Source organism: Antrostomus carolinensis, unplaced genomic scaffold (assembly GCF_000700745.2).
Source record: "Antrostomus carolinensis isolate BGI_N321 unplaced genomic scaffold, ASM70074v2 C13782261, whole genome shotgun sequence".
NCBI lineage: Eukaryota > Metazoa > Chordata > Aves > Caprimulgiformes > Caprimulgidae > Antrostomus > Antrostomus carolinensis.
This window is the reverse complement of record NW_010356325.1, coordinates 1-14276: the sequence shown is the minus strand read 5'-3', so window position 1 is coordinate 14276 and position 14276 is coordinate 1. Positions and strand designations below refer to the sequence as shown.

The window sequence follows — 14276 nt, the reverse complement described above, 5'->3', positions numbered from 1 at the left end:
CACACATATATATATATATATATATATTTTTCCAAAACTTATCTTCCAAAATATAAAAAACCCCACTTCTCTTCTAATGAAAATGCAATCAGCAGGCATTATTCAGTCTATAGCTTGGCTATCACAGTATTTTAAGAGAAATCACAACAGTGAAGCATACTCCTGTAGCATGGAAAAACTGTTGAAAAAAGCATGATGTATATAAACTTATACTTCTCATTGATCAATCACATAGCTCAGCAGGCTCAATCGGCTCAACAGAAATGCCATCAGTTCCAAAACATTTTAGTTAAAAGACAGGAAAGATCTACTTGCTTATCTTATACATTGTAACTGTAACATATCCTCATCACATTCTTAGATGGTTTCTCCAAGACAAAAAGTACACAGATTATAATTTTAGCAATCTAATGTTCCAGTCCCAGCTTTTTTAAAAATTTGGAGTATGCCTTCATGAAAATTTCCCAGTCCACATGTGAATCTCCTGCCTGAAATGCAAGAGAGATGTATTCACTTGAAGAATTACACAATATGTATGCCATACAACACCCTCTAGGGAAACATGTATTCTTGGGTCTACAGCAGTTGGAACAACAGCCTCGTATAGACCAAAAGTCTGTGAGACTCTGAGGGATGAGAGATTGGTTTGATTCATACCCCAAATGTATCTCTAGCAACCAAAGCAATGTTCTCCACTATACAGAAAATGAACACAGCATTTCAAGGTATTAATTTAGGAAGCTACCAGTGAATAATTTTTTTATATTATTTATCATGGGAATAAAAGAAACCACAGCAGGCATCCTGAAATCAACCTGTTCTTTCAGTGATTATAAAAAGTTTTCAAAAACCTTTTTTAGAACCCAAAAGATTTTATCATTAGAGATCATTTTAATAAATAATGGAATTTTTCATTAGGAATCTTTTTTTTTTCTGAAAACAGATATACATTACCTTTGTCATTTGGCAGAGAAATACATAAAAAGGTAAAAGAACCAACCCGGGAACTTCTTAGTTGTTTCCCAGAAAGAAAGGCCTTTCTCATTCTAAAGGTCTAACTTTACACCATCTATTCTCTCTGGAGGTAGGAGACGTCCTCTACTCAAATAACATCTGTGTCTTTTAACAGAAATCTCATCTTCTGTCTTTCAATACCAAAGAAATGATTCAGTCCCCACTTCAATCAACTAACATTTGTAAATTAGAATTTGTATTTCTCTGTATTTAATTAAAACAATTTTAAAAAATAATCCTCAAACTATGTTGTTTAAAATACAGTTGCAACAACTGATGTGCATGAGATGCAAGGCTGTATGCACTAATAAGAAAAGGGATGAGTACCTTTTTCACACAGGCGTAAGATCTTAGAATAAAAAACTGTTCTCTCTTCGTACCCATTTATGTGTGTGTGCATGGGTGTCGTGTGAACTTTTTCCACCAAAGAATGAAAATACATGCCTACATTTTTCAATCTGTTGCCAACAAATAAACTGCAAAGTCATGACTTGGCATTTTTTTTATCAGAAGAAAAAATGCCCAATTCTATCAGAACTATCTCTTAATAAAGGTGAAAGTAAACTAATGCATCTTCATTATTTATCTTCTAAATAACTGCAATATAGACATTCACCTATCATAAAGGTGTCTCACCTGTGATCTAAGAAGAGCTAATTCTCTCCTCAATTGCTCTAAGACATTTTCAACAGGATCTACCTGACCTGAGTGTTCTGTTTGTCCATTTTCAAGTCCACTTTCCAAAATCCTTACTTGCAACAATTCTGTTAGGCATTCCCTTCCTTCCCTGTCTTCTTGCAAGGCAGTTACATCAGTAAACTTTACCTGCAAATAGTCTTGCTTATCTTTCAATACTATTATACGTATTTTGTGTGTTACTGGCTCTCCAAGAGCAGATGCACAAGAAATCAGAGAGTTTTTGCTGAGAGACAGTCCTGGGCAAAAAGCTTCTTGACCTGTTTTGTCTGAATTATAAATTATGGACTCTTGATTCTGAAAAGATGGTTTGTTTCTGTAATTTCAATTATTTACCTCTGAGGCCTGACACTGATAAGCACAAAACGAACCTCTGTAGTCTGATTTTAAGCCTTTTGCCATCTCTCTATTGTCCATATTATCTGCTATCCCTGATGTCTGTGTAAATTGTAGCTCTGGTGATGTGAAAACCTCTTTTATATTAAGAGTTTCAGAATTACAGTTGACATTAACTAGTTGCCACTCTGTCACATGTTTTGAACCTAAATGAACCAAAGAAATGTTTCTGGTTTTTTCCAAGTGATTTAAATTCCCAAGTATGCCAGAAGTTCTTCTAGGTATATGTCCCACAGCCTTACTGTTTTCAGCTATATCTTTCTCTGACTTCAGAAATCTAACTGGTTCTTCTCTATCTGCAAGTCTGTTTCTCCCTTCCACGTTACATGAACTGCTAGCCTATATTCACAAAAAATAGAAAATATTCATTAGTCTTCTAAAAAAATTACAAATTATTTACTTTGGAGTCTTTAAAAACAGTTAATAAAAGCACCTAGAGAAATATTTGAACAGATATTCACAAAATAATATTATTTTTATTTCAAAAGAGAAATATAATAAATGTTTATGAACTTGCTTTATGAACCTACCTTTGCTTTTACTTCAGCAATATCATGTCTGTTCAAGAAATCCACCTTCCTCTTATTTATCTCCTCTTCAGTAAAGCTATCAGTTACATGCACATCAGACGCGTCCAACCCTAATTGCAAGTAAATGTACAAGTAATAAATTATTATGAGTTCTTATTTGGTCTTCAAGCAAGGGAATATATTCCATTTAGTGCATCCGAGTTCTAGGTTTCTACCTACAAAATAAGGAGCTGTAAACTCTTCCATTTCAGCACATTATGCTTCCCTGGGTGGCACATAATTGAAGTTTTAAGATTTTTGGAACACTTATCTTATATAGATTTACTGGAAATCACGCAAAGATCATCCTGCATCTAAGAACTGCAAGTCAATGATTCAACTCTCAGTGATGCATTACTAGTCATCACAAGTCAAAAAGCTACTGGGCTGTAAGACTATGGAAATACAAAACCACTTGCCTCTTTCTACAGATTCAATTACATTTATTTAGCCTTGTAATTTAAAGAAGTTAGTAAATATAACATAGCTGTATTACTAAGTATACAGAGCATGTTTTTGAAAGGACAGTTTATAATAAAAACCTACCTGTTGTTGCAACTCTTCTTCCTTTCTCTTGAGCCAACTTACGAACATGTTTTTTCAGTTCAATTCTTTCCTCTTCTAGTCTTTCAATCTGCATATTATTATTCATAGATCAGTATTTCATTTTGTTCAAATACATTTTTATTATGTAGCTCTTACACAAAAACAGGATTTATCACTTGCCTCTTGCAAAAGAATCTGGTTTTCAGCTCTATATTGCTGCTGCTTCAGTGTTTTGCTGTTTCTGAATTCATTTAAATCAATCATTGTCCTTGGCTCAAGACCTAAAACACAGTATATGCCGTATAATTATTTATTAAGGAGGAACACTAATGTTAGCAATTATTAGAATGCAGTTCATTTAAATATGAATATAAATAGTCAAATGGAACTAAAAAAATAATATGTTGATAATTGAATATATATAAGTATTTTGATATATGTACACACATCTTACGCTCCAGGTAATAACACCAGAAAGAAGTATAATTTTACTTCATTTACTCAAAACTAAAAATGTAATAAAATGCTACCTAAAATTGACTATATTTATGCTTAGATTCTTCTATGTAAAAATAAGTCTGTCCAAAGCTTTCTTTGTGTTTTTCAGTCTAGCTTTAAAACTTCAGTATGTTACAGTTTCCAAATGAGATATTATGAAATTTATTAAGCGGCGTACAGTCAAAGAGGAATCAAAACTAAAAAAGCACTACAAAACCTATTCTCCTACTTTCTTCAGTCAAAGCAGACTGTAAGCCAAGTTTAGTCATATACATTCATGGAGTTTGTCCTAACTAACTAAAACTACTTGCAAATATTAGCAGAACATACAAAATGATTTTGAAGTAGTTACTTGGTATAGGAAAAGATTTCCATGACATAATGTTATTTCAACTTTTACACAACAAAAAACTGAAAACATAATGGATACAGCATACCTAAGCGCTCTCGAAGTTCTTCATTTTCATCAAGAAAGTCATTTATTTCAAGTTCACGTTTATTGACTTCCTTAATTAAAGTTTCAATTTCACGATCTCGTATTTTGATTTGCTTTTTTAAATCTTTTATTTCAGCAACAGCCTCTTCCAAACCATATATTCCCTGCAAAAACACAAATGGGAAGTAAAAACAAAACAACCAACAGAAAATGTAAGAAAATCAATGGTCAATCTGTCTTTTATCATTACACAAATAAAAAAATGATTTTCAACCTTTATCCCTCTTCTGCACTATGCTTAGTGCAAAAAGTTACTGAATAAAAAGCAGATCCTACAAATCTGTCTTTTGACTACAGAGGAGTCTCTGCATATTTCAAAATTGAGTCCTCTGACTACATGATCCTTTGAAGAACCGTATCCTGACTGTGCAATTACCATGCAATGGACTTCAGAAACCCATATGAGTATGTTAAAACTGACAACCTGGAAAAATTGTTAAGTATGTCTAATATATTGCATGCAGTCAGTGACCACTAAATGTTACTATGAAGGAACAGGAGAAGGAAAAAGAAAAAAAATCCCAGCATCAGAAGGCATTCATTTAATTTCTAATTAGAACACAGTCATCAAAAAAAATGAAAGGACAACATGATTGCCTAAAAATACAAAGAAATACCCTGTCCACTCTGACAAATTGTTTACCAGTTCATAGTCTCTCATTCGTTTCAGAGCCTCAACAAGTTCTTTGTCTTTTTCTTTAGCATCTGCTTCTGCTAATTCTGCTGATTTCTCAGCCTCCTTAGTTCTCTCTTCTAGCATTTTTAACTTTTCTTGCATATCCCCAATCCAGTTCTGCTGAGCAAGAGATGAGTGACCTGGAAGGGAAAAACTCAATCTGAAGACTATATGAGAGCTTTTTCTTTCCTCAATCATTCATTCAAACAATATTTATAAGAAGTAAGTGCACATAAGGGACATCAGAATTTATTTTGAATTACATGCTACTGCTCATTTGCAGTTCTTGATAGAGCTGAGACTTTATAGGTTATGCTCTAACTTTTACAGACTGGGTATAGTTTTATTGGGCATTGTATTATCCATCAAACCCACTGAAGTACTGTGAATAAATTTAAACTCTTCTCAAATATTTAATAAATGGAAATGAACAAAAAAAAGTAGAGACTAATACTACTCAAATACTGTATTTCTAGAGAATAAAGAATGCACAGCAGATTTGTGGTTTCTTATCTTCCTTTTCATAGACCTTAACATAAAATGATCACATTACCTTTATCTTTTTGGAGATCATTTTTTAATTCCTCAATAATAAATGCATTTTGTTCCATTTCTTTGGTATACTGTTCAACTTGCTCAGTAAGCAATCTTATCTGAGCATCTCGCTCTTGCACTCCCTAAACACACCAAAAAAAACAAGAAACTCCATTAAAGAATTATCTTTATTGACAGGCAAACTACCAATACAGAACACCACACAGTAAATGAAGAAATTAAAAGTAACTAATACAAAAAAATTTATAGAACAAGCAAATATACTGTACTTACAATATAGAGTTCAGATATTATCTAGAAGTTGAGTATACAAATGCAAAGCAGGAAAAATAAAAGAAAGAGTAAAAATAAAGCATTCAAACAAAAAAAATAAAAGCAGTATTTTAGTATATCAACTTTAAATGGAACAATTCTCTAAGAGGTAAGCCAATGTATGATAAAAGGTTTCAGATGATACAGGTTTCCTAGAGCTTCATCATAAACAACTGCCAGTGGGAACCAAGAGATACAAGCTCAAGATTTGGAGGATTAACAATCCATCATAGATGATAACCTGTATTGCAGACTGCCTTTCAGCAAGTCATCCAACCTTAAAAAATTCATATTACACCTTGTTTTGCATGCATATACATCCATAAGTACATAAAGACTGTGAAAGTGACATACATTTAAATTATAGTAATTCTGTGCTTATACATGAACTTTAGAAATATCACAGAGAGCTTCATGTTATTTCTTTCAGTGATCAACAAAAAAAGAGGAAAAAGATAAAAAAGAGACTTGGAAAAAAAATTACAGAAAGTATTTATAATGTAAAAATCTCAAGAGTTCACAACCTTACCTTAAACCAATGTTATGAAAAACAAAAGCGTGGGCTTTCTTAGATGACAAATATAATGACATTTCAAATCTAAAGGTAAAGAGCTTAGCAAAGATGTAAGGAGCTAAACATAACCCTTCAGAATGTAAATGCACACTGAACTACAACAAGCTTAGTCGATTTTGAGTTAAAACACAGTGCAGTAATTGGATTCAATCCTTAAGTGTCTGCTTTAAAAATTAAATTTATTTCCACAAAACTGTTCAAAATGCCATACTAATGATGGTCATCCACAAAACAACCTTTACAGTCATCTAGTCAGCTATAAACAGACTCTACAACTGCTTATCAAAGTTACTTTCAGATGCCTTAAGTTTTTCAAAAAAGTGGGGAAATTCAAAATGATAAAAAACTATTTAATTTTGTATTAATATGAGAGATACTTAAATTCAGGCAGCTCTGTCATGGGGTCAATCACCGACTTAATAGTATAGCATCAGGTGAGACAAAAAAACACAGAAAATTAACTACTATGTAAGACTCTTACATGACTAACAAATTTATAAGTCAGAAACTAAGCCATAATTTTAAAACATTAAATTATGAATACTTAGATGTTAAAGCAATCACTCTACTAATGGAAAAGATAAATATTAAAGTAATAGAACCAACTACCAAGAGCTCAGTTTATACATACAACAAGAGAAGTTTCCTTTTTCCATTGTCTATTAAGCTAAGTTTGAAGTGGAATGAAACAACCTGTGTTGTAATTCTGAAACATAATTAACACATATTCTGGTATTTGCAAACTATGAAAGACTAAATAATTATTTGGTCACTAGCATTCTTAATGAGTGATAATTTCTATATGTGTAATTTCTCTCATAGACTGTACCTGCTGAAGGGCCAGTATACTGTTTCTGTCTACATCGAGTTGGACCATCTTCATTTTCTCTTTCAAGTTAAACAACATTTGCTGATACTCTAGAAGTTCATCATCTTTCGAAGCTAAGATTTTCTGAAAAGAAGATAAAATACCATCAGAACACTTGAAATAATTCCTAAAAATAATAAAGTATTTAAAAGTACCTTCCATTCTTCAACTTTTGCATTTACAGCTGCCATTAGTGGATCGTCTTCCTCATTCTTTGCTTTCAGCTGGTCTGAAAGCTCTTGAACCTAGAAATGGAATTTGGATGAACATCATATCACAAAAAATGTTTTGCTTAACCCATCTATATGTACGAACACACTACATCAAGCACATAAAATTTAACAGATTAGCATTACAGCTGCAAGGGAAGGTCATGAGTCTTCAGAATAGTATCACTAATATTTTGTACAAAAAAACTGTGTGATCTACAGTCATGCTTTTAAATTTGCATGAAAATTTAAAGATCACACTACTTTCAGAGGGTGTTATTTCAGTAAGAGAGTGTGTTTTTAACTGGATACGTTGAATATTTTTTAATTTAAGCTAAAATATAACAATACAGTATAAAACAAAAAATTAACATTCAATAATATAAAAGTCAGTTCTTACTTGAAATTTGTACTGTTCTTTCTCTTTTCTTAACTGATCCATAACAATATCAGATTGCTGCACAATTCGTTTCATTTTGTTATATTCATCAGTCATTTTCTCCATTTCTTGCACCGATTCCTCAAGATTCTTCCTCATTTCTTGGTTTTGGATATCTAACTTCTCATTAGTTTCAGTCAAATTCTGCAAAATTAAATAAAAAGCTGTTTTTAAAACCTGCACATCTTAATACATAAATAACCAGCAATTGATAGCTACCTTAAATGCAAGCCTTTAAAGTATAAATTAGCACTGAAGAGAGTATTTCACCTCTAGATCATCAATTTCAATAAATCCTAACAGCAAATAAAGGACATATTTCCCATTGCCAGTAACTTCATTACCTCTGCCAGATTCACAGATGCAGACTATATGCATCACAGAACCCAACTGCATTATGAATTCCCTTACTCCACTTGACTAGATCTGTAAATTGACACAGCTTGGTGAAAAACACTGTTGTCAGTAACAGTCTAATAAATACTCAAGAGCATGCACAGATTTTACCTGAATTTCATCCAAATACTGGACAAGCTCAAAGTTCTTTTTGGACAACTGCGATCTGTAATCAGAATCCTCTCCTCTTCGTGACAGAATTGTTTCTTTTTGAGAATCTATTTGCCTCTGATAGTCAACTACATCCTGTTGCAACTGTTCATTCTGCACAGAAAGCAATCCAAACACAAAGCTATTTTGAAGAGTTTAAGACAAAGTTATTGCTTTTCTAGCAAGCTAACACAAAGAGCTAAGACGGTTAAAACCCATCCAAATTCCTACAGTCTGCTTTTAAAAAACTTAGAAGTCTCACCTTTTTCTTCATGCATTTTTTCTTCGGATTAAAAAGGAGAAAACAAGACCAAGAGAACAGAGCAAGAAAAATATTAGAAACTATCTTTGCTTCAGAAAGACTTAATAGGAATCAACATAAAGACAAAATAAAATAGAGTTTTATATATACCCATGCATGCATGTACATACATACACACTCAAAAGTGAAAGGGCATTTTGAAGAATGATTCTCAAGGTTTCCTCCCAGGACATTAATTTAACTTTTGATGTCTGTTTTATTCTCTCAGAGTCCAAGATTACAGGTATTAAATGCTATAAAACATGCATTTTTTTTCTAAAAACAGCTAGAAAAAATGTTTCAAGAGAATGATTTTTAAAAAATGCTAGTAATAAAGACTGTTAAGTCTATCTTTGCATTTATTGTTATATTAACTTTTGACTTTTTATAATATTATTTTGACCAATTAGACAACCTTAGCAAAAGCAGCAAGCATAAACTGAATCCTGTCTAATATCCACCAAATCTATTTGTCAATAGTATTTAGAAAAAAAAATACTAAAAATTCAAAACACAAAGCCCAGACAAAATTAATGCATAGTGGGACTACGTGAATTCAAATATAGACGTCTCCTGACCTTAATTAACTAAGTTTCATTTGTGTGAATGTACATTATATTTGCTAAATGTGATTAAAATTCCGTATTCTCTTTGTACTAGTAACCAGGAAATGTTCTAAAACAGAACTAAACATCATGCCACACCAAAGATTATAAATGGAGAAAACTAATAGTATGCTTATAAATAAATCTAAACATACAATAAACTGGCAATAATTCTTTACTAACCTCTCTCCTTAATTTGATGTTTTCATTTTCAGCATCTTCAATACGAAGAGCAAGCTAGAAGATGGAAAAACCTTTATATGTATCACTAACACTACAAACTATGAAAACAAAGAACTCCAGAAACAAAACAGAAAACAAATGCACAGATGTTTCCTCATTATTTTTTTTTTTAATCTCAGAAGCTCTTTTCAGAACACCTACTTTTCAAAAGATATGCCAGAGAGCTTTTAGAGACGTCAAGCTGAAGTCCTTCTTACCTTTTCACTCACTTTCTTCTCCTTCTCCAATTCTTTTTCTATATCTGTTAACTGTCTCTCTTTTTGTTCTAATTGTTTTTCCAGTTGGCGGATCTCATCGCGCAAAACCCGAGTATCACGGCCACCAGCAGATCTTTGTGCCATCTTAAGAGCATTAAAATAACATTATAAATATAGTATAGTTTTTCAAAATATAAAGAACTAAAAACAAAAAGCAGATGCTAAGATTAACATTCCTAATGTTCAGAAAAAGCTCACTAGCTCCTCTTCAAAAAACCCCAGAAATCTTTAAAAATAAATGGGATGTAATAAAGTATAAAAAAAATCATCGTACATATAGCTTTTGCAAACCTGAATTTATATTAGCTAAAATGTAGGGCTTTTACATCTGTTTACTAGAGTAAAATACCAGTCTAAAAAACCTCATTTAAAAAAACCCCAAACAGCACTCTATAAATTAACAAAATTTTAAAATGTACCTCTAATTCATTCTGAAGTTTCATCACCTTGGCTTTAAATTGATTTTCTGTTAAAATAGAATAGATACAGTGAATTACCCAACAAGGTAAAAAGCACATAAAAAAACTCAAGCCTTTAAATACTTGGCTTCACTGAAGCAACTGACTTCAGAACAGCTGGTATGTTATTCAGTTCCCTAAACTTAAAAAAAACACAAACAAAAACCAAACAACTAAAAAATACATTTTAACAAATTATTTAGGAACAGCATAAAAAGGCTTGCTTACCACATCTGGCTTGCTCTTCCCCAGCTTTTTCAACTTCTTCTAGTGCCAGCTCTGACTCTTGAGCTTTCATCTGGGCAAAAAAGCATAGTAAACAAATAATATTTACTATTAACATAAATCAAAAGATTGTTCCATAGACCTCATGTTTAAAATGGCCAAAACATTTACAAAAGCATGCCTATTTTCTGTTTTTAAAGAAATGAAACCACTCCTGTTTCTCCTCATGCTGACAATTAAGAAGTTCAGATTTTTGAAACATTTTTAGTAATTTATTCTACAGGACTATCTAAACATTCAAAAGCATACTGCTGAGCGTATTGCTGTATAAAAACAGTAAAAGCACCTCTCTAAAACCAATGTGCTAACCTATGCTGCTGTCATTTCTTGCTTTCAGTACATTTATGTGTAAATACAAGGAAGTATGACAGATTTATCAGATCAGTTTTAGGATGACAATGTTTCTTCATTCACCGTGATGTTTTTATTTACTCTAAACCATCAACCTAACACAAACATGTCTATTAAAGTTAAAAACACTACCTATAACTTGCAACATCTAACCAACTTTTGAGATATTTGTTTGCATTTTCCAACTGTAAAAGTAGAGTTCCTTAACTATATAACTATGCTAGTCCTATTCACTTTACTCCCACTGCTACATGCCATAATCCCAACAGCTACAGCAGACACTCTGGTGCAAGCACACATTTAGCATATAAATGCTCTTAGGAGTAACTAGTGCGTTCAATGCAGGAAAAGAAAAAAAATGCAAGTAATGATGCTTTCATTTAAACAAAAAATAAACAAATGCATCTGTGGAACTGTAGAAAGTGAGGATTAATACAAACCTTCATTAGCGACTGAGTAATTCTGAAAAGGTGTATCAGTTGTTCTGGAGTTTCAGTTTTTAAGTCTTTCCCATCAACCTAAGGAAAGAGGTAACAGTGGTTTTATACAAATATCAATGAAATCCACAAAATAAATCATTTATGTATGTGAAGGACCAGAGACAGTTTAGGGAAGAATACATAACAAACCCCTTATGTTCCGTTTTCCCCTTGAGTACCTTGGACATGGTCTCCAGCAATTTGTCTGCTAGTTCCTCTTGACGAGGCAGAGCATCTGGATCAACTTTCATAAGTTTCTTCCATTCTAAAATGGGTGCCATATTGAATTTATATTTTTTTCTGGAATAAAAAATAAAACAACAATTATCAGACATGGTCAGTGCCAAACAATTTTACGTCAAATGATAAGAAGGCTGGCCCAGGAACCAAAAAAGATTATTCTGATTACTGGTTTTGTAGCACTGATGAACATTGTGTTCACGTTCTGGTCTACTGCAAACAAGAGGACTATAGTAATACCATTTTTTCTTGAAGTTAAAAATTAGATCATGCATACTCAAGGAATTTGTGACACTAACAATGAAGATCAGGACACATGTGAAACCTCTATTTTAACTTTAATACCCTTCTTTTCCTCCCCATCTCTCAACGCAGTATTTGTAAGTAATGAGCAAACACAACTGGATGCCCTTTGAACCAGCCCTTGCAGAATAAACATATCCTTATAGTCACAAAATCGTTATTTCTAATATTCAAAACACAACCAACACTTGATTTAGTTTGATATTATGAGCATCCATCTCGATATTAATTTATAATATCAAGATATTAAGATATTAAACTTTTGTATGGAATATACTTTAATTTTGATTAGACTACTGGAACTGATAAAGGACAGTAAACAACCTGGAAACTGACAAAAATCTAATCAGAAAGAGGTGCAAAGTTTTGTTCTACTGCTTACCTACTGGTTGCTGTGGGCCACAGTGACTTCTCATACACCTGAAAGTCAATACAGTATCTGAAAAAGGCAGAAGAGATTGGAAGTCTTGGATTAGTCTTTTCTCTGGAGCTGTCTCTAGCCTTTATTATCTATATTTCAAATATTAGACTCTGCCAAGTTTTAACCAGAACATTTTTTAATCTACTTATTGCCCTAAATTATGAGTATGGCACAAATGGTTACGAAAATTTAGAAAGAAATAAAACTTAACTAGAATACTTAATTCATTATTATTAAAAAAACTAATGACATAGCAGGGATATATATCTTACAGAAAAAATCATAATCAAGCTCAATCAGTAACTGCGACAATGCTCTATACTGAGCATGATATTTAGAGATTTGTTCCATCATGCACTGTTCATAATTCAGCAGTTTAAAGACTCAACAGCTAAAACCTCCCTCCTTAATGAAAGGTTGAACCAGTATTACTTTGCCAAAAAATATGCCTAAGCATTCTGAAAGCAGTGATGCAAGACTTTGAAATCCATCTGTATGCTTAAGGGATGATAAAAATCATGCAGTGCTGCAAGACTTTCTCATCTTTTTGACTACATAAACTATTTGAGAACTCCTCTATATTTACCATTTCTTCAGTGTTTGCTAAATGTTTCTTAAAACATGCATTCCATATAATCCATGACTCCGTAAGGATGACAGCATATATACATTTTTGCTTTTCTGCTTTGTTGTAGAGAGTAAAGGAAAATACGAGGAAATCACATGGAGGTGCATACTGATCTTAGCACTCTTCTTCTGTTAATTGTATACTACTTGATTTTACTAACATACCTGTTAAAGGGTTGGGGCTTTTTAGAACATATTAATTTTTTCTTAAATCAATGAGATGTAGGAATTGTGAGCATGAAATGCCCGACAATCAAAACTATTCTGAAAGCAAATATACAATCTTACTACTGTCAATCTTTTCCTACCTTTCATCTTTCAAACCTCTTTTTCTCTTAACTCATAAAATAACATCTTAAGAAAGTATCAGTCTTAAAATTGTGTCTGAAAAGAGAGATATCTGTACATAAACTAATCCAACTGGCTGAGAGACTAGCTATAGGAAGGTGTGGTGAGCATAACCTAAGCATGCAGTATGTTCCACATTATAAACATACTTATGGACAATAAGAAAGAACTTATTTGATTTAAGAGTTTTTCAACATAAAATTTAGCTGATCCCTTTCCCTCAACTACAGCCTGTGATTTTAGCTGATTGATGATCTGTGTAGTAAGACACTGAAATCATGGCTCTGCAAAAAGCATGAAATAGATATGCATTTGACATTAGTTATTATGAGATTTTCTTGACTTACTCAAGGAATGAAATACACATAAAAAGGCCAGATGAGCACAATGTTCAGCAAGGGCAGATAGAAAAAGACATCTGGTGGGCATGTTTCCATACTGTAAGTTCACAATAATGTCTTGTGCTGCCCAGAGGAAACCAACCACACAAACAGGCAGTTAAGCTACCACACAGATACCTTATCATCACAGTGAAATTAAGCACCAGCAGGAACAGCTGCTCTTTTCCATAAAGGGGTGTACAGTGTGTAGCACAGCCATGTATACTTGAGCAGGACTGAACACCAAGAAGCAGCACAGCCACGCAGGAGGTGCGCTCTGCTAACTCCGGATTAGTTCACCAGGACTAACCCAGTTTAAGCTACTTCTGGATTTCAAATTACGTTAACCAGAGCAGCGCTCATCTTCTAGCTCTAGAGAGCACTGCAAACCCACACCCAAACTGGGGTCTTGTGCGGGGTTCCTATTGTCTTCCCATTTTTATATTCCAGCCCCGGGAATGACGCAGGGACAGACTGCGAACCCTCCGAGGTGCTTCCGAGAGACATTTTTGCTTCCACTTCACCTGACCCTGCTGAATTAGCAGGTTGCCTTATTTTGCGTCCACCTTCATCGCGGGGTCCAG

At 33.1% G+C, this 14276-nt stretch overlaps 1 protein-coding gene across 1 annotated transcript; it reads right to left on the bottom strand.

The window, feature by feature from the left end:
- Positions 1–1650: 1650 nt before the first annotated feature.
- Positions 1651–11654, bottom strand: LOC104531693 (centrosomal protein of 290 kDa-like; the record flags this gene model as incomplete). The annotated part of the gene is made up of 18 exons (XM_029087144.1): positions 11553–11654; positions 11335–11412; positions 10487–10556; positions 10220–10266; positions 9741–9884; positions 9484–9537; positions 8356–8508; positions 7810–7992; positions 7356–7445; positions 7162–7284; positions 5445–5568; positions 4859–5031; positions 4157–4319; positions 3402–3502; positions 3222–3309; positions 2637–2746; positions 2349–2445; positions 1651–1898 (listed from the first exon to the last, which is right to left on the bottom strand). Coding segments are annotated over exons 1-18 (2148 nt in total), but the record flags the coding sequence as incomplete, so codon positions are not given.
- Positions 11655–14276: the final 2622 nt, after the last annotated feature.